Genomic DNA, 25,630 nt, shown 5'->3' on the forward strand with positions numbered 1-25,630 from the left:
TCACTGCAAGGTTAAATCACCCTCCGACAGCCACACGCTTCACCAGAAATATCTGCAGGTCGCCCAGCGCAGGTGTGACTGCTCCTGAATGAGGACTGTTAAGCATCTGGCCAGCTCAGACAGTAAACTGGGGCCTTTTATGACAGATATTTGACTGCTGCCCGGCGCCCTGCTCTCCGCCTACCTCCGCCTGCCTCTGCCTGCCTCTGCCTGTGCATTTACAGCAGTTTGATTTCAGCACTTTTGGACCTCTTGTGTCAGACCAAATCATTAACAGAAAAAAAAGAAGCACCTTTTAAACCTGCATCTCCAAGCAGCTACAGAAATGAATTTTGATGAGATTCTCTGTGTCATTGGAGGCTTTGGGAAGTTCCAGAAGATCCTGTATGTGTGGATCTGTGTGCCTCAGATCTTCCTGGCGTTCCACATGCTGGTCTCAGTGTTCACCGGTGCCGTTCCCCCTCACCTGTGCCGCTCGGCACGGCCCTCTGCAGCCACTCCGGCCCCTCTGAACTTTAGCGTCCTGACGGGCGCCGACGGGCGTCCAGACCTGTCCTGCTACGCCTCCATGAACCGCAGCGCCGACCCTGAGGACGTAGGAGCGACGGCGGGCTGCCAGGGGGGCTGGGAGTACAGCCAGGAGACGTTTCAGAGCACCATAGTAACAGAGGTGAGTGAACGCCAGCAGCCTCTCTCAGGAACTCGTACGAGTTCCCCTGGTGTGCCCAACAGGATGGCTTCCTGCAGCCGTGGAATGCAATTTAGCAGTTTTACGAGCGTGGTCTGGACTGATCTCTGAGCTGAATGAGCTGACGGCTGATACTAGGACTCCTCCCGCAGCGCAGGCATCCTCTCAATCTCCTGGCAGGGAGTGCTTGTGGCACGTGAGCCGTCAGATCCGTTACGTGAGCTGAGAAGCATCCACAGGCTGGAAACTGAGAACACCTTAACTGGGGGAACAGGCTGCAGGTCTGCAGTAAATGTATCACAATGTGAAGGTTAACAAGCACATAATGGAGAGATGTGCAGGTCTCCGTCGCTGCAGAACCTTCCGCAGTCCTGCAGGTTCATCAGCGGGGCATCGCGCGGACGGGAAGGTCAAGAAGTCACAAATATGAGGGTGTTCTCAGCCGAACTTTATCTTTCAGACATGGTCTCTTATTTTCCACCAAGGGTTCAATTCAATTCAATTCAATGTATTTATTTGATGACAGGGACTGTACATGTTAATGAACACAAGTGTAAACATGCATGGTTACAGCCATAGGCTAATTTCCACCCTTCATCCCTGTGGCAAATCAATGCCAAACATAAAACGTAGAATCAGACACCAGCAAACAAGGAAGACGAGATATAGCAACGAAAGACAACATTTAAAAACAGGACTAAGCTAGATAAAATCAATAAGAAATAAAAACATGTTACAATTAATACCAGTGAGTGACCGTCACATTTAAAGTGCTAAGTGCTTATGTGCAAGAGATTTAAAGTGTTATTGCTTCTTAAAGTGCTTTAATTGTCAGATCTATAAAGTGCTGATGCATATTGCACATTTGCCCTATTGCACTTCAGTGACGGGTCACGACAGAGAGAGAAAAGGAAAAAAAACTAAAACAACTAAATTAGCAATTAATGTTCACAACTTTGGTTTTCCTTCAGCCATATTTTAAGTTTTGCTTTAAACGAGGGTAAAGTGGTGCTGTCTCTAATAGTGGTAGGAAGACTATTCCAATATTCCCCCCAAGATGGACAGAACATTCCTGCCCAACGCAGTCGCCTGCAGGGAAATTCAATCTCCTCTGTCTCCGTCCTGGTGTTCATGCCTTTGCCAGACCTTTTTTTTTATAAATTCCCTCAGAGGTGGCGGAGCTAGACCATGTAGGCTTCTTTGAATGAAACAAGCGAATTTGAAAACTCTAAAACTATAAAAACTTAAAAAATCATACTTTTTGAGGATATGACAGCTAGCATCACAAAAGTGGTTATCTTGCAACCCATTTTTTGTCCTGGCCCACCCCCAAAAAATATTTCTGCCTCCGCCACTGCTGCGTACGGAGCCCATAAAGGGACACGGATTTTTTTTATATATATAATGAGTTTTACGCGCGGGCGTGAAACCTTTAAGTGAGCACGTAAAACGTTTATGCAGTCACTAAAAAGTTTCACGCGCTCTCGCAAAACTTATAAGTGAGCGCCTAAAAGTTGTTCTACGTGAGCGCATAAAAACAAGTACATGGGAGTATTGCTGGAACAGAAGACCCTCCAGTTGCGCCCTGCTCTGTTTATGAATGGAAATTACATTACAGGATTTAGCTGAGCTATAATTTAACCTGGGACTTCATTATAAGGACATTACCAATTTGCTTGCAAGTAAACAACTTTACGTGCTCACATAAAGGTTTCACGCGCGCGCGTAAAACTCATTATTAAAAAAAAAAAAATCTGTGTCCCTTAGGGGCTCCGTAGCTGTGCACCTGCCAGGGCGCACGTTTTTCCCCGTTAGTGTCTGACTAACTGCCGTTCCTCCTCCACAGTGGGACCTGGTTTGTGACGACGCCACGCTGAACAACGTGGGCTCCTCCATCTACATGTTCGGCCTCCTCGTCGGAGCCGTCGTGTTCGGACACTTGGCAGATAAGTAAGTGTGTGGGACGGACGGGACCCGTCCGTCTGTGGACGCTCGGTAGCAGCCTATAATGTAAGGATTTCCTATAATGTAATAATTTCACCCTATAATGTAATAATTTCCTATAATGTAATAATTTCACCCTATAATGTAATAATTTCCTATAATGTAGTAATGCCTGAAACTGTAATGAAATTTGCACTTAACTCAATCGAAAATGTAATAAAATCCAATAATGTAATAACTTGACGAATAATGTAAAAAATATCCTGACGGATATTGTAATAACATTTTTACCAATAATGTCTGCAATTTAACCCAGTAGTCATTCTGGTGTTTCAAATCTATTGTATATAACATTCTTAGATTATTAAAACACAAAATGTAGAACTCTGGACTGAAAATGAACATATATATATATATATATATCATTATTTGTCAAGTATTACATTATCCGTTTTGGAAAAATAAAAAAGACCCACCTGAAAATGTAATAAATTCCCAATAATGTAATAAGGTATTACATTATCGGTAAAAATGTTATTACGATGAGCCGGGATAGGCTCCAGCAGACCCCCGTGACCCTGCAAAGGATAAAGCAGGTATAGATAATGGATGGATGGAAGTTATTACAATATCAGTCAGGATATTTTATTACATTATTGGTGAAGTTATTACATGATTGGATTTTATTACATTTTCGATGGAGTTAAGTGCAAATGTTATTACATTTTCAGGAAATTATTACATTATAGGGTGCTACACGCTCCTTGTGGGGGTTTAACAGAAACGTGCGGGAATTCACGGTGATATTTGGGAGTCAACGGTCCTTTAAAGGGGAATCAGCTATATAACCCCCCCCACCCCGAAGGAGAAGAGATAGCATCTTAAAGCTCCAGGCCACAGCAGCATTGTTGCTTGATTCTATCAAAGTTCTACTCAGTTCTTCTGAAACCACCCAGCCCTACACATGCACACAATCCCTTATATCAGTTAGTTCGTTTTTGAGTAGATTGAGTTTTTTGTTACAGCTGTAGGATACAAACTGTCTCTAAAACAGGTTGTTCTTGTTTTTATTGCTCTGTACCATCTACCTGAGGGCGACGGTGCAAACAGAGAGAGTCCGGGGGGAGAAGTGTCTGCCTTTTGTGATCGGTTTTCCCTTTTTAATACCGTGGTCGTTGTGCAAGAGAGGGAGCAGATGATTGTTTGGGCTGGATTCACAACCCTTTGTATTTGATTTGATTTATTTATTTTTTAAAGAAGAAAAGAAAGAAAGAATTTGAATATTGAAAAAGAAAGAAATACAATGGAATGCGTTTAGAGAAAATAAAAAAAATGTAAAAAAAAAAACAAGATAAAAGAAAATGTGCTGCAGAGGTCAGAAACCTCAGAGGGCTTATCCGGTGGCATTCCCTCTCTGCTACACTTCAGACAGTTAAACAAGAAATACTTTAGAAAAAAAACACAAGTTGGTTAAATAATAGTTAAAATACAGGACTGTCTCAGAAAATTAGAATATTGTGATTTTCTGTAATGCAATTACAAAAACAAAAATGTCATACATTCTGGATTCATTACAAATCAACTGAAATATTGCCTTTTATTATTTTAATATTGCTGATCATGGCTTACAGCTTAAGAAAACTCAAATATTCTATCTAAAAAAAATAGAATATTCTGGTATTATTAAAATAATAAAAGCCTTGCAATATTTCAGTTGATTTGTAATGAATCCAGAATGTATGACATTCTGACATTCTGTTGGAAGAGAGCTCATCTACTGATTCCAGCCCTGCGTCCAGTGTAAACACAAACACCCCGGCTGGTTAGTTAGGGTTATTTCTGTGCACGAGTTTGTGGCATCAGGGTTTCGGTCCAGAGCCAGAGTCTGCAGCAGCATTCATGCTCGTGACCCAAAGAATGAGAAACTAATTCAGTGTGGTGAAGAGATCCGAGGATCTCCTCACCATCATCGCTGCCACGTCACACCGTCAAGGTTTTATTGAGACAGGAAAGTTCTGGACAGTCTTGGTAAAGATCCAAACCAGGCGAGACCTCAAAGATGGCAAGGATGTCTACTTAGGACCTGGGTGCTAAGTAGTGAGCTCCATATATTCCTGTTGGTTCCGATGGAAATGTTCCAAACTGTGATTTTCCCCAAATTCTCGAGTTTAACTTTCCACGGAAAGTTTCTGGAAGCTCCCCGGAACTTAGTTTAGTGTGCTACTGCCAGTTGGAGGTTATTCCTGTGAGCAAATCCTGAGACGGGTCCTCTTCCTGTGTTGCCAGGTACGGCCGTAGGGTCATCATCCTCATCGGTCTGGCCATCCAGGCCACGTTCGGGGTCGCTGCTGCTTTCGCCCCAAATTTCTATGTTTACACTGCCCTTCGCTTCATGGTGGGGACGTCCATCTCTGCTATTATCATGAACGCCTTCGTCCTAGGTGAGTGCCCTGCAGAAGGTACGATACTTCTTCTTTACGGAGAGAGTTTCCAGGCGAGATAAGTGAGAGTTATTGCACTGGTATAATTAAGCAGAGTAGCTCTTGTCTGCTGTTTCTAGGGATGGGGATCGAAACTCGGTTCTTGTTGAGAACCGGTTCCCAGTGTTTCAATTCCTTGGAATCGTTTGCCTTTTTTGCTAACGATTCCCTTATCAATTCCAGTAGGTGCAAATGACATCACCACGCACGTTGCGTAGTTACGCCATTCGCGCCCAGCAGGAAAACATGGCGACAAAGCGGCATAAACGCTCGAAACTTTGGTTACATTTTACCAAAAAGGATGACAACAGGGCGACTTGCAATACTTGCAGTGTGGACATTTCAACAAAGGGAGGAAACACTAGCAACAAGCAAAAGCATTTGCATACACAGCATGCAATAAGTTGCATGCTGTGTATGCACACCATGGTGCCCCAGCCTTGGGCATCATGGAGGAGCCCAAGGCTGGGGACCTCTTAAAGCTTGAGTTCTGGTTCTGCGTCAAAACGACGCCGTGCCTACGGCGTGTGGTACGCGTTGACGCGTACCACACGCCATCACTGACGCCGTCACTGACGTGCACCTCCCGGAAACTACGCGTCGAGGCGATGCAGACCAGACGCAGACGAGAGGGCTGTGATTGGTTTGCTTGGTAGCAACACATTTTCGGTTTCCGGTTTAAAGCAGTCGTGAACTTTCAGCGCTCTTTTCTTCGTGTATGTGTGATTTTTTTTTTTTGTTTTTTTGTTTTTTGCACAATAGTTGTCCTTATCTCTTGATTCACTGTGACCGGAAAAGGTCGGATAAACCATTCAGGAAAAGATCGCGAATTAGCGGTCACGGGGGGAACTGCACCGCAGAGAAATGGAGTGACGGAGAAGTCCGAAGGTTCACGACGGCGTCACGGTGACGGCGTAGGCATGGCGTTGTTTTGACGCAGAACCATAACTCAAGCTTAAGACCTCACTGTTGACCTCACTTGTAATTTTTTGTTCAAAGATATAAAACAAAGTTGATGCTAATCGACCTGTTTGTTCCCCTTTTTTCCAAAATGAGAATCGATAAAGAATCGAATTGTTAAACAGAATCGAAAATGGAATCGGAATTGGAAAAATCTTATCAGTTCCCATTCCTAGCTTTTTCTTTACATTTCTGTGCTTCCCAGGCACCGAATGGACAGGATTAAAGCAGCGCATGCTGGCCGGGATCATCACCGACTACTTCTTCGGCTTCGGATACATTATCCTGGCCGGGTTGGCATACCTCATCAGAGACTGGCGGAAGCTGCAGCTGGCTATATCAGCGCCTGGATTTCTCTTCTTCGTCTACATCTGGTGAGTGGGCAGTTGCATGCCGGGATAAGAAAAACAGAGCCCTTGATATTCTCAAGAGGGACTTTGACAGTATTGTTGAAGAAAAACTAAGAAGCAGACTACTTCAGTCTTGGTGTTCTTGTGAATCCGGGACTTCGACTGAACCAAAATTCCTTTCACATGCGTCATCTTCATGGGAGAATGTGCAGATTGACTTGGATGTTATTTATGACCAGAGTCCTGACACACAAAAAGATTTATATTGTCTTTCTTCCACTGAAGGTGTCTTTTTTTATGAAAGGAGGGCAATCAAAGCATGTCCTGAAGCCCGTTTCAAACATTTGTTTTTAAAATTGACACCTGAGCTCTCTGCATTTTCAGGGTCTTGCCGAAATCCGCTCGCTGGTTGATGGCCAATGACAGGAAGGAGGAGGCTTGGGAAGTGATCCTGAAGGCAGCGCAGATGAACGGAAAGCCCATCGGCAAAGAGCTGGAGATGTGTCAGGTGAGTGTGTGTCTTTGGATTGTTTTACTTCCGTCTCAACTTCTGAGATAACCATAATGAAACATACTAAGAACTGTCCCAACGAAGAGACCCGGTGTTCTGCCATTTTTTGCTGCTTTGCCTAATGGTTGTCTACCTTCGTAGAGCTACAATTTCTGTGTTTTGTTTTTTTCTGTGTTTTACTCCATGGCCCACTTCCTTTTCCCCCCGAAGTGGTCCTTATCGCTTGCCAGGCCGTCATTGTAAATAAGAATGTTATTAATGACCTGCCTGGTTAAATAAAGGCCAATGACTGAATGAATATCAAATAAAGCGATAGAATTTTTTTCCTCTTTATCGTATAATGTTCACAAAGTGTAAGGCAATTCATGTCATGGGTAGTGTATTTTGAAGGATCAAATACTCAACATCCCATATTATCAATTCTACATGGTGCAAGAAATGATTGACTTGGCAATCAAACTTTGAAAATCGACTGTGCGCATGCGCAGAACCACAAAGTAGCATTTTTCTCGGCAGGTAGCAGAAATTGGCAGAACACCCGGTCCTCCCGGATGACGGGTTTCCAGCTCTGCACAACACAAAGCACCTTTTACAGAAATGACAGCGTTTTTAAGGGCAGAAATTCCGGCTTCTCAAACTGCAGGTTGGAGTAAAGGTTGGAGTTTGTGAGGTTTTCTTGGAGGCCAGGCTGAAGAAGCCTCTTAAACCTGGGACCAACCAAAAATAAAAAAATAAATATAAACAAGCAAAAATTGTATCTTTTTATTGAATATTTTTTGTTGAGGGAAGAGAGAAGAGAAAAAAAAGGAAAAAAGAAAAGGAAAAGGAAAAGAAAAAGAAAAAGAAAAGGAAAAAAAGGAAAAAATAGGGAGTTGTATCTTGGATGGGCGTGTGTTTGTTCCTTTTAGGACCGGGGGTGGGGGTGGAGGGGGGGGGGGGGGGGGGGGGGGGGGGGTGGTACCAGGAGGGGGGAAAAAAACCAACCAAGGGAATAGAAATAAATGCTAAAAAAGGTAAGTGCTGTAAAAAGTGCTGCAATAAATAAGACAGGCAAGTTAGTAAGATACATCAAACTCACACTATCGGTTGATTTTCCCCTAAGGTGACATACCCAGGTTGTATATTTACAAGGGAGGAGAAAAAAAAAATTATTGGAGGGGGAGGGGACCCAGACCCAGAAGACCAGTAGGGGGCAATCGCCACGGGGGGCAGGGTTGAGCTTTTAGGTAGATCATTCATCATTTAAGCCCCCCGGTGCAGCAGTCCCCAGCCTATGGATCCAGATCCTCTCCGCCCTCCTCCTCTGTCCGTCCGTCCAATGGTCATTCTGTTCCAGACCGGTTATTGAAAGGTGGTTTGTGGGATGAGATTGAAAGTGCTGTACCAGGTGGGTGTTCAGATGGCCCTTCCCAATGTTGTATAAATTTTATGTGAGTCGTGTATGAATTGAATGTTTTTTCTCTCCAATGTATATTTTATTGCATAGTGTGCAGGTGATGGCATAAACTGCGTTGGTGGTCTGATGGGAAGGGGAACCTAGAATGGGATGTTTCTTATTTGTGTAGGGGTTGTACAGTATATAAATTTCCTAAGTTTGTAAAAGTGACTGTTGGGGAGAGGAGGGGTTGGTTTATTGTTGGAAAACAGTGATCGGACTAAGATATCTTGAATGTTCCGGTTTTTCTTAAATGCAGATATGGGTCTGGTGTGGTGGAGGATGGGGTGGAGAGATTGTGTAATAAAAAAGTTGCGTTTGATAATCCTGTGTAATTGGGTGACTTGGTGAGAGAAGGTGGAAACAAACGGGATGAGATGAGTTGGAGGGGGTTTAGGGTTAGGGGGGAGAGATGGGGAAGTGGGTAGAGGGTTAGGGTTAGGGTAGGGGTAAGGGTTAGGAGGGAGAGGGGGAGAAGGGGGTAGAAAGTTAGGGTTAGGATCAGGGTAAGGGTCGGGGTGAGGGTTAGGGTCGGGGTTAGGGTGGAGAGGTAGGGGTAGAGGGTTGGGGTTAGGGCGGGGGAGTGGGAAAGGGGGTATAGGGTTAGGGTTAGGATAAGAGTTAGGGTTAGGATGGGGGGATGGGGAAGAGGGCAGAGGGTTAGGGTTAGGGGGGGCGATGGGGGAGGGGATAGAGGGTAAGGGTAAGGGTGGGGAGAAGGGTCAGGTTGGGGGGTAGGACAGGGGTCTGGTGAGGAAGGTCTGGAGACCTGGGCCGGAGAATAAACTGAGAAGGATGGGAGGGAAGGTGATGTGGGTGGGGGGTCAAGTGGGGGAGGAATGGAGCGACTGGGACGAAGGGAGGCCGGTGTGGAATTCTTGATGTTTCGGAGGAACCTTTTAGAGTAACCTCTACTAAGGGAGGCCAGTGTGGAATTCTTGATGTTTCGGAGGAACCTTCTAGAGTAACCTCTACTAAAGGTTAGGCTAGGGTTATGGTTAGGGTTGGGTTAGGGTTAGGGTTAGGGTTAGGGTTAGGGTTAGGGTTATGGTTATGGTTAGGGTTGGGTTAGGGTTAGGGTTAGGTTTATGGTTAGGGTTAGGGATAGGCCTTACCTGCCCTAGACCGACCCTACCCCGAATCTTTGCTGGTGTGTTCACGTCTGCGCACGTCAGCCAACCCTCTCACATAACTGAAAAAAAGCTCAAACTGGGCTTTTCCCCTGGTTTTACTCATCCTTATCTCGACAGAAACAAAACTTTCCCTCCACTGTGGTGTCATGAAAGGTTTTCGGCCCTGAACCATTATCTCATTACAGCGCTTCAGCTGATAACACATCAACACTTCTAATTCCTCGTTTCTCTGCTGAACCCAACCATTAAACATTCACATAGCTGGAGGAAGAAGCAAGTGAACCCGCAGACTAATGACTTTAATGAAGGTTAATTGGAGTCAGTCATTTGCACACCTGGAATCCAGTTAATAAATGTTTGTTCTAAACCTACTTGGTTGATAAAGGGCCCTCAAACGTTTGAAGTGCGCTTGAAGGAGATCTCTGAAGACGTGCGGTCAAGAGCAGGTGATCTGCTGCAAGGCATCCACCAGTCCATGGCTAAACACTCCAGAAATACAGACAGTTTGGTTCCGTGGAAGAAGCCGATGACCCGTCACACACAGCCGCTGTCGCTTTGCATAAGGGTCCTTGATAACAGACATAACTTGGTCATGCAAAACCTCTGAGCAGCTCAAGTTATCAGTCTGCTGCGAGCGCTGCCTGCTCAGCGTCTCTCTCTGTGTCAACAGATTCACAACGCAGAGGAGAAGGCGCCGCTGAGGAGCAGCTACTCCTTCCTTGACCTTGTTCGAACGCCGACGATGAGGAAGCAGTCTCTGATCGTCTTTTATCTCTGGTGAGTGCCAACAGAACTCTCATTTCAGCGTTTATTTGGGTGAGCTGAGTCCAATCTAATCAAACGTGGCGCATGACGGCGCCTCCGAGCCTCCAAAAATATGACCTTTAATCTCGACATTTCGACTTTCTTTCTCGACATTTCGACTTTTTCCTCGAAGTGCACAATAAAAAAGATCTTCCCCTCTCAAATATTTTTTCTCCTGCATGGCTTTAATACTCTTCCGTAATATAAATATATATATATACAGTATATATGTATATATATACATATATATATATATATATATATATATATATATATATATATATATATATATATATATATATATACATATACAGTATATATATATATATATATATATATATATATATATATATATATATATATATATATATATATATATATATATATATATACGGTATGTATATATTCTCACCTGAAATGAGCTGGGATAGGCTCCAGCAGACCCCCGTGACCCCGCAAGGGATAAAGCGGGTATAGATAATGGATGGATGGATGGATATATATACATATATATATATATATATATATATATATATATATATATATATATATATATATATATATATACACACATTTTTTTTAAAGATTTTCATGTGAAGGGGTCATCATGTAGGATGAGGGGTGACATCCGCTGCTAGTCTGAAACGAGAAAAGCTTTGAGATCTGTAAGAGGAAAAACAAAGAAGACAGACTATGGCAGTTAAAGAAAGAAAGAAACTATGGCAGTTCACCAGCGTGAATAATTCAAGCGGACAAAGAGAAAACAGAAAACAGGAGAGGGGATCCGTGAGGCCGACGTGCCAAGTCTCCTGCAGCAACATGCTGCCTGAACGCTGCTCTTCTTAACTCTTGAACTCGTCAATATTTATTACACACCTCGTGGTAACGTGTCAGTTTCACAACTGTCTTTGACCCTGACGGCGTAAACATTAGCACTTTTGTTCCTTTCATCGCGTAAGAAGAAGTGTGATCCAGACTACATGCGAGAGAGGCCCCTGCAGAAGCTGAAGACACAGTCAAAAAAACTTCAGGAGATGATTGACGATCAGAGTCGGAGTGAATGACATCAGTGAATCCTGCAGAAACGGCTGCAGCAATGAAAAACTCTCCGAAGCCTCAACACGTACACAGACGAGGCTGTGAGGAGGCCACAGAACTGTCAATCACCCTGATCTGTCAAGCCATTCCTCAGATACAGCCTGGGGCTCCTGTTAACTGTCTGAAGACTCACATTTTCTATCTCCTGACATTTTTTACTGGTTTTGCATCTGAATGCAGTCTTTTTTTTTGCAACTTTCTCTTTATTGGTGATTTCAAGTTTTTTGCAACAATAAAGGAAGTAAAAAAATAAATAAATAAATAAAAATAAAATAAGAGAACAAACAAGTTGACTTAGGGCATACATTAATAAAAATAAAGAAAACTACGGTGGCCGTCAAGGGCCAAACGCACTGCAACGGCCAAACGCATTGCAACGGCCTAATGCGTCTCAGTTAAGGAAAACGGCTTCAAGTACAGAAACGATTCAAATTCACAAACTCAAAACGAGGTACAAAAAGAGGAACGTGGTGCAAATGAAAAAACGTGCTGCAAAAAACAAAGACAAATCATCAAACGCGCTGCAAATAGAGAACCGATGCAAAGCACAAAACGATATAAAACAAGAAACCATCTTCAAAAGAAAAACGCTTCATAACCGGTCACTACAACAGGGGTCCGTTTCACAAAGCAGGTTCAACAAACTCTGAGTCTAATCCTGAACTCTTAGTTGATCTACTCTGAGATCGGAAACTCTGAGTTTTCGGTTCCAGAACAGCGGATTTGAGGTAATTTCCTCAACTCTAAGTAGTTTCACCTGGAGTTAAGCTTGTGCGTGAGGGAAATAAAAAGCCATCATCAGTAGAGCGCTGATACAAGGATTCACCATGGCAACTGGTGACAACAAAAGAGCGACATACTTTTTCTTCAAAATTTCTTTCAAAATTTTACATTCACACAGTCAATGAGTTATATTCCACAGAATATAAAGTTCACCTTTCCCAGTATTTTATATACTTCTCAGCAGCGGCAAGGGGTGTGCGAACCGTGTTTTTTTTTTTTTTTTTTTCCTTTTTTCCCTTATAAATATCAACAGTCACGTTCCATTACAGACCTAAATGTGTACTAGTCTGTGCGTATCAATAAATATATGTGCAATGATGTGTATGTGTATGTTGTATGTTGTATGTTGTGTATGTTGTGTATGTTGTTCAATACAACTGCGTCAGACCGAGCGCAGACACAAGCTAGTCTGATCCAGACGGTGGAGTTGGAACAAACTGTCACACAATGTCGAGAGAACGAGACAGAATCAGGAAATTTCCATCAGGGGATGAAAAAAGAAAAAAACTAAAGAAAATGGAAGAGTTTATTGCCTCTCTGAAAGGCTTGTTTGATAAATTTGTTAGAAAAATCACCGATCCGACCGGGTCTCAAGCAGCCGTGGGGCCCCGCGTCGAGGCAAGTCAAATGATGATGAGGCAGGGGAAGGTATCCAGTATTTTGCTAATTGGAGAGTTAAAATTGCGCATATAGACACCCGATCTGACCCGAAACACCCCAAAATCTTGCGGGCCGACCCCCCCGGCCATTTCGCACAGGGCCTCGCAAATCTCCCGGACGGCTCTGCTGCTCAGCCTGTAATCTTAGGGAGAAGGTCAGTTTTTCCATGCAACGTATATCCTCAACTATTATGGTCCAGTCGTCCTTTGATGGCAGATTTGTCTGCAGCCGTTTCCGTGTTACGGCCTGCTTGCTCGCAACCAAGAGCACTTTATAGAGCTAGTTGGCCATAAGTCCATCTGGGATTTTACCCAGATACAATGCAATAAAGGAAATCTCAAGTTTTAGTCCGAAAATTGTCTGTAATTCTTCAGTAAACTCTTGCCAATATGGTTGAATAAGGGGGCAGGCCCAGAATCTGAATGCAGTCTTCCTGCACTTCGGCACCTTTTCTGGATTTATTTTTTCATCTAAATAGATTCAGACAGAATTGAAAACGCAGGACAAAGCTTCCCCTGTAGCAGAGCTCCTCTCTTACAGGTTGCTTTGCTGAATGAACAGAGTGTAGCTGTGAATAACTTATGTAGACGAGCTCACAGTCACAGTAGGAACAGTAGGAACCGTCCTCCGGCCTGCTGCTCTCCGGATCCTATTCGTCCCCCCCCCCCCCGGACGCAGCAGTTGCTGCAGGTCACAGTTAAAGCTGACGGACACGTCCAACGAGTGTGAGCCGACAGCTGAATGATGAATTTTTCTCACTCCGGCTTCCCTGAGCGCAGCCCCTCCTCTGGCTCCAGGGTCACGTTAACAAGCTGTCCATTAACCGAATACCAGAGAGGCCTCGGAGCCCGCGGCCGCTGGAAAACAACTGCAACTGTGACTTTTCCTGCAGAGACTGCAGAAAGCAGAAACAGTCCCTCACGAGGAGGCCTTTGGAGCAGTCCAGCCTTTTTTCTTCTATTCCAGGGGTCGGCAACCCCAAATGTTGAAGGAGCCATATTGGACCAAAAAACAAATATGTCTGGAGCCGCAAAAAGTCTTGTATCAGCCTTAGAATGAAGGCAACACATGCTGCATGTTTCTATATTAGTTATAATTGGGTCCTCGGCTGCAAATGTAGCTGCTAATGTTTTTCCACGTGACTCTTTTTGTTACGCAAATCTATGGAAGAGTATTAGGGCCAGGCAGGAGAAAAATAAAATAATATTTTAGAGGAGGAAGATTTTTTTTTCATTATGCACGTATGTCGAAATGTCGAGATAAAAGTCGAAATGTTGAGAAAAAAGTCGAAATGTCAAGAAAAAAGTTGAAATGTCAAGATTAATGTTGAAGTACAATCGTGAGAAAAAAGTCGAAATGTCAAGAAAAAAGTCAAAATGTTGAGAAAAAAGTTGAAATGTCAAGAAAAAAGTTGAAATGTCAAGATTAATGTAGAAGTAAAATCTTGAGAAAAAGTCGAAATGTTGAGAAAAAAGGTCAAATGTCGAGGAAATAGACAAAATTTCATTAAAAAAGTTGAAATGTCGAGATTAAAAGGGAAAGGAAAAGGGAAGAAAAAAAGAGAAAAAAAGGGAAAAAAAAGAAGAAAAAAGGAAAAAAGAGGAAAAAAGAAGATAAAAAGGAAAAAAAGGAAAAAAAAGGTCAAACATTTTTGAAAAAGCTCCAGGGAGCCACTAGGGCGGCGCTAAAGAGTTGGGTTGACGACCCCTGTTCTGTTCTGTTAGATCTCACTCTTATCAAGCAAAGTGACTGTCCAGATGGTGGAAAAACAGCCGCCCACCTGGGCCGGTGCGCCGCACCGCGGCCTCGGCCCTCTATGACTCCTCCAGAGTTCTGCAGGGACAAACCCAAACAGCAGCGATCTGCGTTCTGGCTCCGGTGTAAAACGGCATGGCCGGGCTGTGGCAGCTCTGTGGCTTCCCCACATTCCTGCTCGTCTGGAAGCTTCCCCAGTCCCCTTTCCTCTTCACCATCTTTGTAAATCTTTGCTCTGCCCGTGGAAACTCAAGGGATTATTTTCATGGGAACAAAAGGGAATTGGCGATCAGTCCAGGTGACCCCTGCCTCTCACCTGGGATGAGCGGGGCTCCAGCCGCCCCCCTGACTCTGGGAGTGCCCTGTTTACATAGACATAGCAGTGACAATGGCCATAAAGGTGATTATTGTGATCCTCCAGCACGTTTAACAAGCACCTAACCCTATCATCACAAACCATCGACACACACAAACGGATGAAGCTGTAGAGCCAAACAGCCTTTTGTGATTGTAAATGACTGCTGGATATTTAATGGAATGCAGTTGGTGAACAGATCCAGGGGCTGGCTGTGTCTTTGTGCATCCAGAACCGGTCTGCTGCTCCTCAGACTGTAAAAGTTGTGTAACTGACGTCTTTATCGACTCAAGTGAACTTGGTTTGGAGTCAAACCGCTCTGCTGGCTTTACATGACAGAGAGAAACCGAGCTCCTGAATATTCTGCACTACTTATCACGAGACAGAGGAGTTCTGTTAATTTGTGGAGGCGGCAGGATTATGAAAGGCCCGCTGAGCGTGGGCCGGCGCCCCCCGGTGGCCGTGTGGGGAACGACAGGGGACGAGCCGGCTGTCACGGCCTCAGGCCAGGCACTGAAGACACAACACCCTCAGACTGGTGGAGATAATGCACACCAGGGGCGGGGCTTCAGGGGGGGCGGTACACCCCCCGGCCCGGGGCCCAATGGGGCCCCTGAGGCAGCAGGCCCCACCCACAATTTATTTATTTTTTTTTTGTGGCACCACTTGTTCATATTAGGTATAAAGCATACACAGTACTCGAGCTGTAAAAGGAAATCAGGGGGGATGGTGGATTTGATCATATGGGGACAGATAATTTGTGCTGATTACAAATAATATAATATATTACAAATAATAGCAGTGACCAAAACACCTGCAGAAATACTGCAGGAATGACATAGCAGCAGTTAAATGCAGCCTTCTGTAAGCTTTAAATATCCACTGGGCTTACATCAAATACATCAAAACACAACAATAAAAAACACTTTTCTGAACTTATCAATATGACTCTGTCCTTCACAGGATAAGTAAAATGGATCACTGCAAAAACTCAAAATCTTAACAAGAATATTTGTCTTATTTCTAGTTAAAATGTCTCATTTTAGTAAAAAAAATCTCATTGCACTTAAAACAAGACTCATCACTGGAAAAAATAACAATTTTCACCTGTTTCAAGTAGATTTCCACTTGAAATAAGTAGAAAAATCTGCCAGTTTTTTGCTTGTAATGAGGAGATAAATCTGATCCCACTGGCAGATTTTTCTACTTATTTCAAGTGACAATTTACTTGAAACAGGTGAAAATTGTCAAATAAGTTATTTCTGGTGTTATTTTTCTGGTGATGACTCTAAATGTTGAAATAGCAGTAAAACCACATTCATTGATGAAATGACATAAGGGATGGAAAGGAGGGATGGCAGTTTTACAGGGGGGGGGGGGGGATTTGGACAGTATTTATTTCAGGGGGGATGATTTGGACCGTTTTTATTTCAGGGGGGGATGATTTGGACCGTTTTTATTTCAGGGGGGGATGCCATCCCCCCTCATACCCCCTCAACTCCAGTACTGGGGGCACGTAAGGCCATAAATCTATGCACAGGTAGCAGAGTGGTCTTTTAATTGATGGCTGTCCAGCTGTCGTCGGCTCCATCAATCATATTTCACAGAGAATCTGATTTGCTGTGGTGTCAATAATTGAGTGACGGCGGCGACCATCTGTGGTTCGGCCTCAAACAGCTGCAGGTGCTGGTGTACGGCCTCTGGCCCGGCCGGCGGTGCAGAACTAGAACTGCATCGGCTTGTCAGAGGTCCCAGTGCAGCTTGGTCCGGGATCCACGGGGCCAGGTTTCACCCCCCAGCAGAACTTGTCTCAAATGTCGTTTCCGTAGCAACAACCAAAGTATTGTATGGACAAATGTGACCAGAATGAATACGAGGTAGCGCTAGTAAACTCTTGGTTAGTGGGTGCGAAGAGCATCTCTGAATGCACAACACCGGAACCTGCAGCGTGGGAGTGAGAGGGGCAGGGTAACGGCCCGGTCAGGCGGGGGAGAGGTTTGTCCGTCAAGACTCCTCTCCCTGGCCCTGCCCCTTCTCAACCTTTCCCCGACCCTGAACCTAACCTGGGGCTGCTGATTGGGCCGGAGCTTTGGGAGCTGCTTGCTGGCCTGCGGTCCCCACCCCCGGTCATCCCGTTGCTCCTTCCACTTGCCTGCGGTCCCCACCCCCGGTCATCCCGTTGCTCCTTCCACCTGCCTGCTGTCCCCACCCCTGGTCATCCCGTTGCTCCTTTCACCTGCCTGCGGTCCCCACCCCCGGTCATCCCGTTGGTGCTTCCACCTGCCTGCGGTCCCCACCCCCGGTCATCCCGCTGCTGCTTCCACCTGCCTGCGGTCCCCACCCCTGGTCATCCCGTTGCTCCTTCCACCTGCCTGCGGTCCCCACCCCCGGTCATCCCGCTGCTGCTTCCACCTGCCTGCGGTCCCCACCCCCGGTCATCCCGTTGCTGCTTCCACCTGCCTGCTGTGCTGCTGCTGACGTCCCCGACTCCCCAGTCTGGCCCTCGGCAGGAGGGTCCCCCCTTATGAGCCTGGTCCTGGTCCTGGTCTAGGTCCAGGTCCTGGTCCTGGTCCTGGTCCTGGTCCAGGTCCTGGTCCAGGTCCAGGTCCAGGTCCAGGTCCAGGTCCAGGTCCAGGTTTCTTCCTCCTAAAGGGGAGTTTTTCTTGCCACTGTTTGGCTTAAGGTTTTTCTCCCATTATGGGAGTTTTTACCTGCCATTGTTTATGTAATAACTGCTCTGGGGTTTATGTTCTGGGTCTCTGGAAAGCGTCTGGAGACAACTTTTGTTGTTTTAGACGCTATATAAATAAAATTGAATTGAATTGAATTGGCTGTGGTCCAAGCAGCCTCCTGGCTTGCCCGTTCCCCCCATTTACCCCAGGGTCCAGGGGTCAGGGTCCGGGGGCCAGAGGCTCCAGGCCGACTCTGAGTGAGATGACGCTTCTGTTTACAGTTTGTACCTAAAAGCAGCTGCTGAGATCAGAGCAGTGCAGACTGGCTCGTAGGAGGAGCTTTTATCTTAACTGAAACATTTCACACTCCTTTCTTTTAACCCTCAGAGAATTCAATCAAAGCTTATGACGTTTTTAACGCCTCCCAAACGTTTCAGGTTTGTTAACGTCCTGGTCTACTACGGCCTGTCGCTCAACATCTCCGACTTTGGGATGAACATCTACTTGACCCAGATGATCTTCGGCTTGGTGGAGATGCCGGCACGCACCATCACCCTGTTCACCCTCAACCGCTCCCGCAAGATCTCCCAGCTGGCGTTCCTGGCGGTGGGAGGCTCTGCCTGCCTGCTGACCATCTTCATCCCCCAGGGTACGTACCCCCAGGGACCTTCTCGTCCCCGTCAGCTTCATCCTGCGGGTTTGGGGGGCTGACTGATGATGTCCCTGGCCGTCCCCCCCACAGACCTGTCCATCATCAGAACGGTCCTGGCCATGGTGGGGAAGTTCGGAATCACAGCCTCTCTGTCCATCATCTACGTCTACTCAGCTGAAGTGTTCCCCACAGTCATCAGGTAAATGTTAATAATACATTTTATTTGGCGGCGCCTCTCAAATCACCCAAGGTCACCTTACAAAGAATAAAAGCATAAAATACAAGCATAAAATAACAACATCGAGCATTATTAAAACCAAACAACATCAACCAATGTTATAGCCACAGGGACAGTTTACAGTCAGAGGGAGTAGGCCAGTTTGAAAAGGTGAGTTTTGAGTTTGGATTTGAAGGTGATGAGGCGTTGTGACACCGTGGCTGACGTGAAACTCCAGCTTCCTTCCCCCTGCAGGGCCGACACCTTTGAACTAGCTTCAACACAGACTTGAACCACGGGAATGCCATATAATGAAGTTCCTGACTGACTGATATGTTAATACCAACTCATTTGGCCACAGACTTGAATCACGAGAACACCCTATGGGGTAATTTACAACTTAGTGACAGTCATGCCAAATGCCGCATTTGGCCAGAGATCACATCTGACTGTAAATTGCCTTTTGTCTCTCACCTTTAGGATTGTTTATTCCTGCCTTTTGTGCTTTGAACTTACTGTATAAAAGTACTGATTTCAAACCATTCTTGGTCAGCACACCGACCCATAAACGCTCTGTGTAGGTCTGCTCACCGCCGGCTTACTGAATAAAACTCACTACACCACAGCGGACTTCTCAACTGGATTTTATATTATTCTTCGACAAAGGTTACTATGGAGTCTGAAAGTCTTATGTCTGGGGGGAGGGAGTTCCATAGTCTGGGTGCCGAGCAGCTGAAGGCTCGGGCACCCATGGGTGAAGAGTTTGAGCAGAGGGTGCGGGGGGGGGGGGGGCCTGTATACTTGGAGGAGGTCAGAGAGGTAAGTAGGGCCAAGATGGTGGAGAGCTTTGTAAGTGAGGAGGAGGTTTTTGTAGTGGATGCAGTGTTGTACCGGCAGCTAGTGAAGTTGAATGAGTCTGTTAATGAGTTTGGTGGGGAGTCCGGTGAGGAGGGCGCTGCAGTAGTCGATGCAGGAGGTGAGAAAAGGGGTGAACCAGGATTTCGCAATTAGCAATGTGCATCCGAAAAGCCAGTTTTACCACAATAAAAGCTGCTGTAACCAGTGACCCCGGATTGACCGCGCAGCGGGTTATGTCATCTGAATTTTGTAACTGGGTCGTTTGAAACGCAGCCAGCAGCGATTATGATGTAAGTGAAACGCGATGCCTTCGCAGCCAGCTGGCTCAGGAAGCCAGACGTGGCACACTATTTACTTTTTAAAGCACTCAAACACTTCCAGCATCATGCTTCTGAAGGGACGGAGCAGCCCTCCGGTCCGTACAGCAGACCACTGACCAATGTAGCTGTCGCATACGTATAAAGAAATAAAGGAGAAAAACAAGGAAAATGCACAGTAGTTCTCAGGTTTTTTTTTAACTTTTTTTTATTTGCACACTTGAGATGTTGTGTTTTGTTCCTCATAAATTTATTTTCATTTGTTCCATTTTTATATTTTGGTCTAAAACACTAAAATGAGCTGCTATGAACTGACTCAGTGTTCGTAAGGAGGCGAAAGAGAAGCATAAACAAGTGACTGGAATGACATGTAATAGTTTGGCAGCAGAGACGGCCCGAGGGTTTCTCACGTGTGAGACGATCGTTGACACATGTAGAAACCAGGTCCTTCAAAGACAGGTTGAAAGGACTTGCACGAGCCGCCTTCTACCGTGAAACATCGTTAAAGCATTTAAGGAACGTGGAGGAATTTCAGTGAGTCATTAAAACTCATGAGAGTCAAACGTCTGGAAGACGAATGTGATGGACGTCTTGTGTATAGGAATGGGCGATATTTTACCATTTACGATATACCGTTAAAAAAATTCCCCACGGTAAGAATTTGTCATCTCACAGTAAAAACGATAAATTCCCGTTGATGACGTTTTTTTGTAAAGTTGATTTATGGTTCTGCATTAAATCGACGCACAACGTACGTGAAGGAAGGAAGGAAGGAAGGAAGGAAGGAAGGAAGGAAGGAAGGAAGGAAGGAAGGAAGGAAGGAAGGAAGGAAGGAAGGAAAGCAGGAAGGAAGGAAGGAAGGAAGGAAGGAAGGTAGGAAGGAAGGAAGGAAGGAAGGAAGGAAGGAAGGAAGGAGCCAGAAAGAAAGAAAGAAAGAAAGAAAGAAAGAAAGAAAGAAAGAAAGAAAGAAAGAAAGAAAGAAAGAAAGAAAGAAAGAAAGAAAGAAAGAAAGAAGTTTAGTAGTATTTAGTATCTTTTAGAGCAGTGTTTTGGCTCCAAATCGCCATTTTTACCGTTATCGGGATAAATGCTAGAATTATCATGAAACATTTTTTAGTCCATACCGCCCATCCCTACTTGTGTAATGTATTTGTTGCGTTTCACACAGCACCGAGAGCTGCTGGTTTGTGAACGGGGCTACACGGCCCTTGACAAGTCCTTGTCCTCTCGCTCTCATTTACAGACAAAACGGGATTGGTATCAGCTCCATGTGCGCTCGTTTCGGGGGAGTCCTGGCTCCCATGATGTACCTGTTGAGGAGCGTCAGTTCCCACGCTCCCATGGTTCTCTGTGGCCTCTGCCCCCTACTGGGGTCGGCACTCACCCTGATGCTGCCCGAGACGGCCAACAAGCCCCTCCCCGACACCATCGAAGACGTCGAAGGAGTCCGCCTCAGGTGGGAATCCAATAATCTATCATTTGTGTGCTGTCAACCCAAAACTGTACGATATAATCCTGCCAACATCTCATTTATGCACGAATACCGCACAACAATGCGCAACAACAGAATGCGTTGTTTGAGCTGAGCAGAACAGAGAAAGTTTAGGTTGCTCTCATCTTGACTGCAAGTGTTCTGAGCAAATGATGAACGCTAGGAATGAAAATCAAATCAAATACCCGCAAGACAATAAGGGCCTGATTTACTAAAGGTTTGCGTGCGTAAAAACGTGTGCAAACTTGACATCACCCGCAAACCAATGTGCAAGCTGATCTACTAACAGCGTGCAAGGAGGACTACGCCTCTCAAATGAGCAAAATAGCACACGCTGTTCATTTAGTACTTTTGCCCTGATGAATAATCAATATGGGGCGTACCCGCCAGAAATCGCTAAATACTGGGAGGGGAAAATGCAAATACGTTCATTCACCACACGCAATGAGATTTACCAAGCCCGAAAGTAATTGCGGGGATTGTGATTGTGTCTGTATTTAATACGTTCGAAAGGAAGGTGCTAATCTGCCCAGCATTACGCACCGATGGCTGCTGTTATTATGGTGTTGTGCCGTATTCAGCACCCCTGCCGTGAAAAGCACCCCCTCATACACACTCACAGAAACACATACTTAGGAGTTATATTAAATATTATATATATTTACAAATATTATGGAAGACAACACAGTAAGCAGGCTATTAATTAATGACATCAATAACCATTTACCCGATTTTTGTTATCTGTGACTGTGATTGTGGGAAAGTATGACTACCGGTATTGTGGAATCCATGAGCGCATTTAAACATGAATCATTAACACAAAACTGGACGCTAAACAGAACGTGACACGGAATGAGAATATAATTTTTGTCATTGTGTGTACGTTGTCATTTGTAGTAAATTAAACATGAGCATTTAGTCCTTTTTGACATTTACTCGTGAATAAGAGATCTGTGGGTAATATATGTCGACGAGGGGGTGCTTTTCACGGCAGGGGTGCTGAATACGGCACAACAATTTGCCTTTTCCACTAATATCTCCAACTCTAACTCGTCAAATTTAATTTTGCGCTTGCGACTATGCTGCTTTCCATCCAGACTCTCCATGGCGCAATGCGTAAGACACGCAACACCTCATTTAAATACTGCGGTTTGCACCTGTTATCAATTGCGCAAGCATTCTTAGTTGATCACCCGCAAAACACACAACAACAGCACGTGCAAACTTTTTCAGTGCACACGCAATTTAGTACTCTTTATTTAGGATCTTAGTAAATCAGGCCCTAAGAATGCAGTGGACCAACACCACCAAACGTTTTCCAAGATGCACGCCGGGCAGAGAAGTCGGGGTTATGGGGAACATGGGGAGACTATTAGAAATCATTAACGACCAGACTTCCAGTACCCAGAGACACCAAATCTCGGATCAACTGGGTCAAGATCTTCAGACTCTTCTTCCCACTCCCAAACCAGATGCACAGTTGAGGTCCATGGTCCCCTTATCGTCCTATCGTCCTATCGTCCTATCGTCCTCCTCCCACAGCTGAGTTTTACGCCTGTCTAAAGCAGTGACTGCGTTTCCATGCATCAATAACCCTTTTAAAACCTGAATATTGGCAATAACCCGAATTTGCACGGCCATGTAAACACCAATAACCCCTTTGAAAAACCCAAGTTCGCTCATATTCGGGTTTTTTAAAACCCGAACATGAGCCCTGGGTTACTCCTTTTAAAACCTGAATATTGGGTCATGTAAACGCCAAACGGAATATCTCCATCAAACGGAACATGAATCTGTTTTCTGCACATGCTCTGTTCACAAGGAATCCTGGTCTTTTGAGTCCAGGAAGTTCTTATAAACACGGAGAAACCAAGACCAGGAGGAGACTAATCACTTCATAAATGTAATGAAGGATATGAACATTTCTGCATTTGTAGACGGCAGAAAGTACCGGGAGAACGAAATTTACAAAAAGGTGAGCGAAAAGTTGCGCAAAGCAGCATTTGTTTTGAATTTGGATACAGGAAGAAGAAGCGGAAATGACACGAATTGCGTCATCACTTTCTCCGTGCGTCGCTGGTTTGATCCAGATATCCCGAATGATTAATTACCATGTAAACGGAAAATTCCCAATGTTTCAGTAACCGGAATATTAGCAATAACCCCAATTTTGACTGCATGTAATCGTAGTCTGTGATAGATGTTTCACCTTCTCCTTTTTGATGGCCAACCCAAGCCTTTCACCTCAGTAAGCTTAAATCAGCAGTTTTGGATAAAGTTCTGAGGGAAAGTATCAGCTGGTGGCCCTCAGGGCAGAAAGCCCCGCTCTGATCATCTGCCTCTGGAGCGGACTCTTCAAAAGAGAAAGAGTGAATTTGTTTTATTCCCAACAACCGTGTTAAAGACAGGATGTTTGATGAGTCACATTTATTCAGGTTGTCTTTGAAATAATATGCTGATTCTGTTTCTTCTTGTCATGTATCAGCAAGGAGGACGGCGGAGTGAAGAAAGGCCTGTCTGACGCTCCTCTGACCAACGTAACCGTGGGCGGTGCCGGGACGGATTAAGGCTCGGCGCCGGAGTCGGCCAGAACATAGGACTCAGTATTTTTCCCGAGACGAGTCTTTGCTTCCAGTGGAAGTCTCAGTTGGACTTGGCTTTTATGGGTCTACGCAGGTTACCTGCACTCAGCAGTTAGCCTGAAAGCTTTTTGACTCTGGCTTTGTTTTCAATGAAATGGTTACTTTTATTCCAGTGTGTTATTTTCAACTATATATTTTTGATATTGGAATAAAACTGAATTTTATATTAAGAACAAATCATGGTACAAATATTTGTAAAATGTTCTATGTGCAGTCTGAATGTCCACCCATCCATCCATCCATCCACCCATCCATCCATCCATCCATCCATCCACCCATCCATCCATCCATCCATCCACCCATCCATCCATCCATCCATCCACCCATCCATCCATCCATCCATCCATCCACCTATCCACCCATCCATCCATCCACCCATCGATCCATCCATCCACCCATCCATCCATCCACCTACCCTTCCATCCATCCATCCATCCATCCACCCATCCATCCATCCATCCGTCCATCCATCCACCCATCCATCCATCCATCCATCCGTCCATCCACCTACCCATCCATCCACCTACCCTTCCATCCATCCATCCATCCACCCATCCATCCATCCATCCATCCATCCATCCATCCATACATCCATCCATCCACCCATCCATCCATCCATCCATCCATCCATCCATCCATCCATCCATCCATCCATCCATCCATCCATCCATCCATCTGGTAGACTCATCAGCTAGCCAGGCTAAGTTAGCGGCGGACCGGCCTGTAGCAGCTGTTAGCAGCTCCCCTGCAGCTCCCGAGCAGCCGGCCAGTCAGGGCCGGTGGGTGACGGTTCGGAGGAAGCATAGTCCTAAAGGGCTCATGGAACACCACCACCTGCTTCATGTGTCTAACCGATTTTCCCCACTCAGCAACACACCCGTTGAGAAGCCGACCCTGGTGGTTGGAGACTCCATAGTCCGGCATGTGAGGCCGACTCCAGCGACCATAGTTAGGTGCATCGCGGGGGCCAGAGCAGGCGACATAGAAGCAAATTTGAAGCTGCTGGCAAAGAGTAATCTTAAATTTGGTAAAGTTATCATAAATGTCGGCGCTAATGACTCCCGTCTACGCCAGTCGGAAGTCACTAAAATGAATATTGTCTCGGTGTGTAACTACGCCAAAAGCATGTCGGACTCTGTAGGTTTCTCTAGCCCCCTCCCCAATCTGACCAGCGATGACATGTTTAGTCGCATGCTCTCGCTCCGTCGCTGGCTGTATCGGTGGTGTTCAGAAAACAACGTGGATTTTATTGACAATTGGGAAACGTTCTGGGGAAAGCCCGGTCTGATTAGAAGAGACGGCATTCATCCCACCCGGGATGGTGCTGCTCTTGTCTCTAGTAATTTGGCCTGTTTTATTAGACCCTCTCCCTGACATCGCAGGGTCCAGGCCAGGATGCAGAGCTGTAGTTTAACACACTTCTCTTCTGCTTCCCGAGGACCAACGCCTGCCAATAAAACTGTAGGATTGCATTATGTAACTGGTAACTCTAACCAGGTGCCTAGCAAAATAGAATTGTTTGCAGTTCCCCGCCCTCCAAAAGTTTACCAGGTGCAGCGTTATAGAGGCGTTAACCAAAATAATCTTGTAAAAATTAAAACCAATGCGCATTTGGTACCAATTAGAGACCGAAAAAATTAGATACGGACTACTAAATATACGATCGTTAAGCTCCAAGTCAGTTAGTAAATGATCTAATTACAGAGAGCAGGAGTGATATTTTCTGCTTAACAGAAACATGGTTACAGGAGGAAGAGTATGTTAGTTTGAATGAATCGACTCCGCCCGGCTACTTTAATCACATAATTTAATCACATTCCTAGA

At 45.2% G+C, this 25,630-nt stretch overlaps 1 protein-coding gene across 2 annotated transcripts; it reads left to right on the top strand.

Moving 5' to 3' along the window:
• The first annotated feature begins 96 nt into the window (after positions 1–96).
• On the top strand, positions 97–23,913 carry si:dkey-119m7.4 (uncharacterized protein LOC560629 homolog). Of its 2 annotated transcripts, none has more exons than XM_061747067.1 (10): positions 97–670; positions 2,535–2,638; positions 4,919–5,073; positions 6,278–6,446; positions 6,807–6,930; positions 10,172–10,278; positions 18,066–18,277; positions 18,371–18,479; positions 20,916–21,128; positions 23,650–23,913. In XM_061747067.1, the coding sequence occupies exons 1-10, from the start codon at positions 326–328 to the stop codon at positions 23,729–23,731; spliced, it is 1,620 nt and encodes a 539-aa protein (XP_061603051.1). In that variant the 5' UTR covers positions 97–325; the 3' UTR covers positions 23,732–23,913. The 2 variants fall into 2 exon arrangements, with proteins under 2 accessions (XP_061603051.1, XP_061603052.1); XM_061747068.1 differs by having other exon boundaries at positions 23,654–23,913.
• Positions 23,914–25,630: the final 1,717 nt, after the last annotated feature.

The sequence above is a fragment of the Cololabis saira genome, chromosome 18 (genome assembly GCF_033807715.1).
Source record: "Cololabis saira isolate AMF1-May2022 chromosome 18, fColSai1.1, whole genome shotgun sequence".
Classification (NCBI taxonomy): domain Eukaryota; kingdom Metazoa; phylum Chordata; class Actinopteri; order Beloniformes; family Belonidae; genus Cololabis; species Cololabis saira.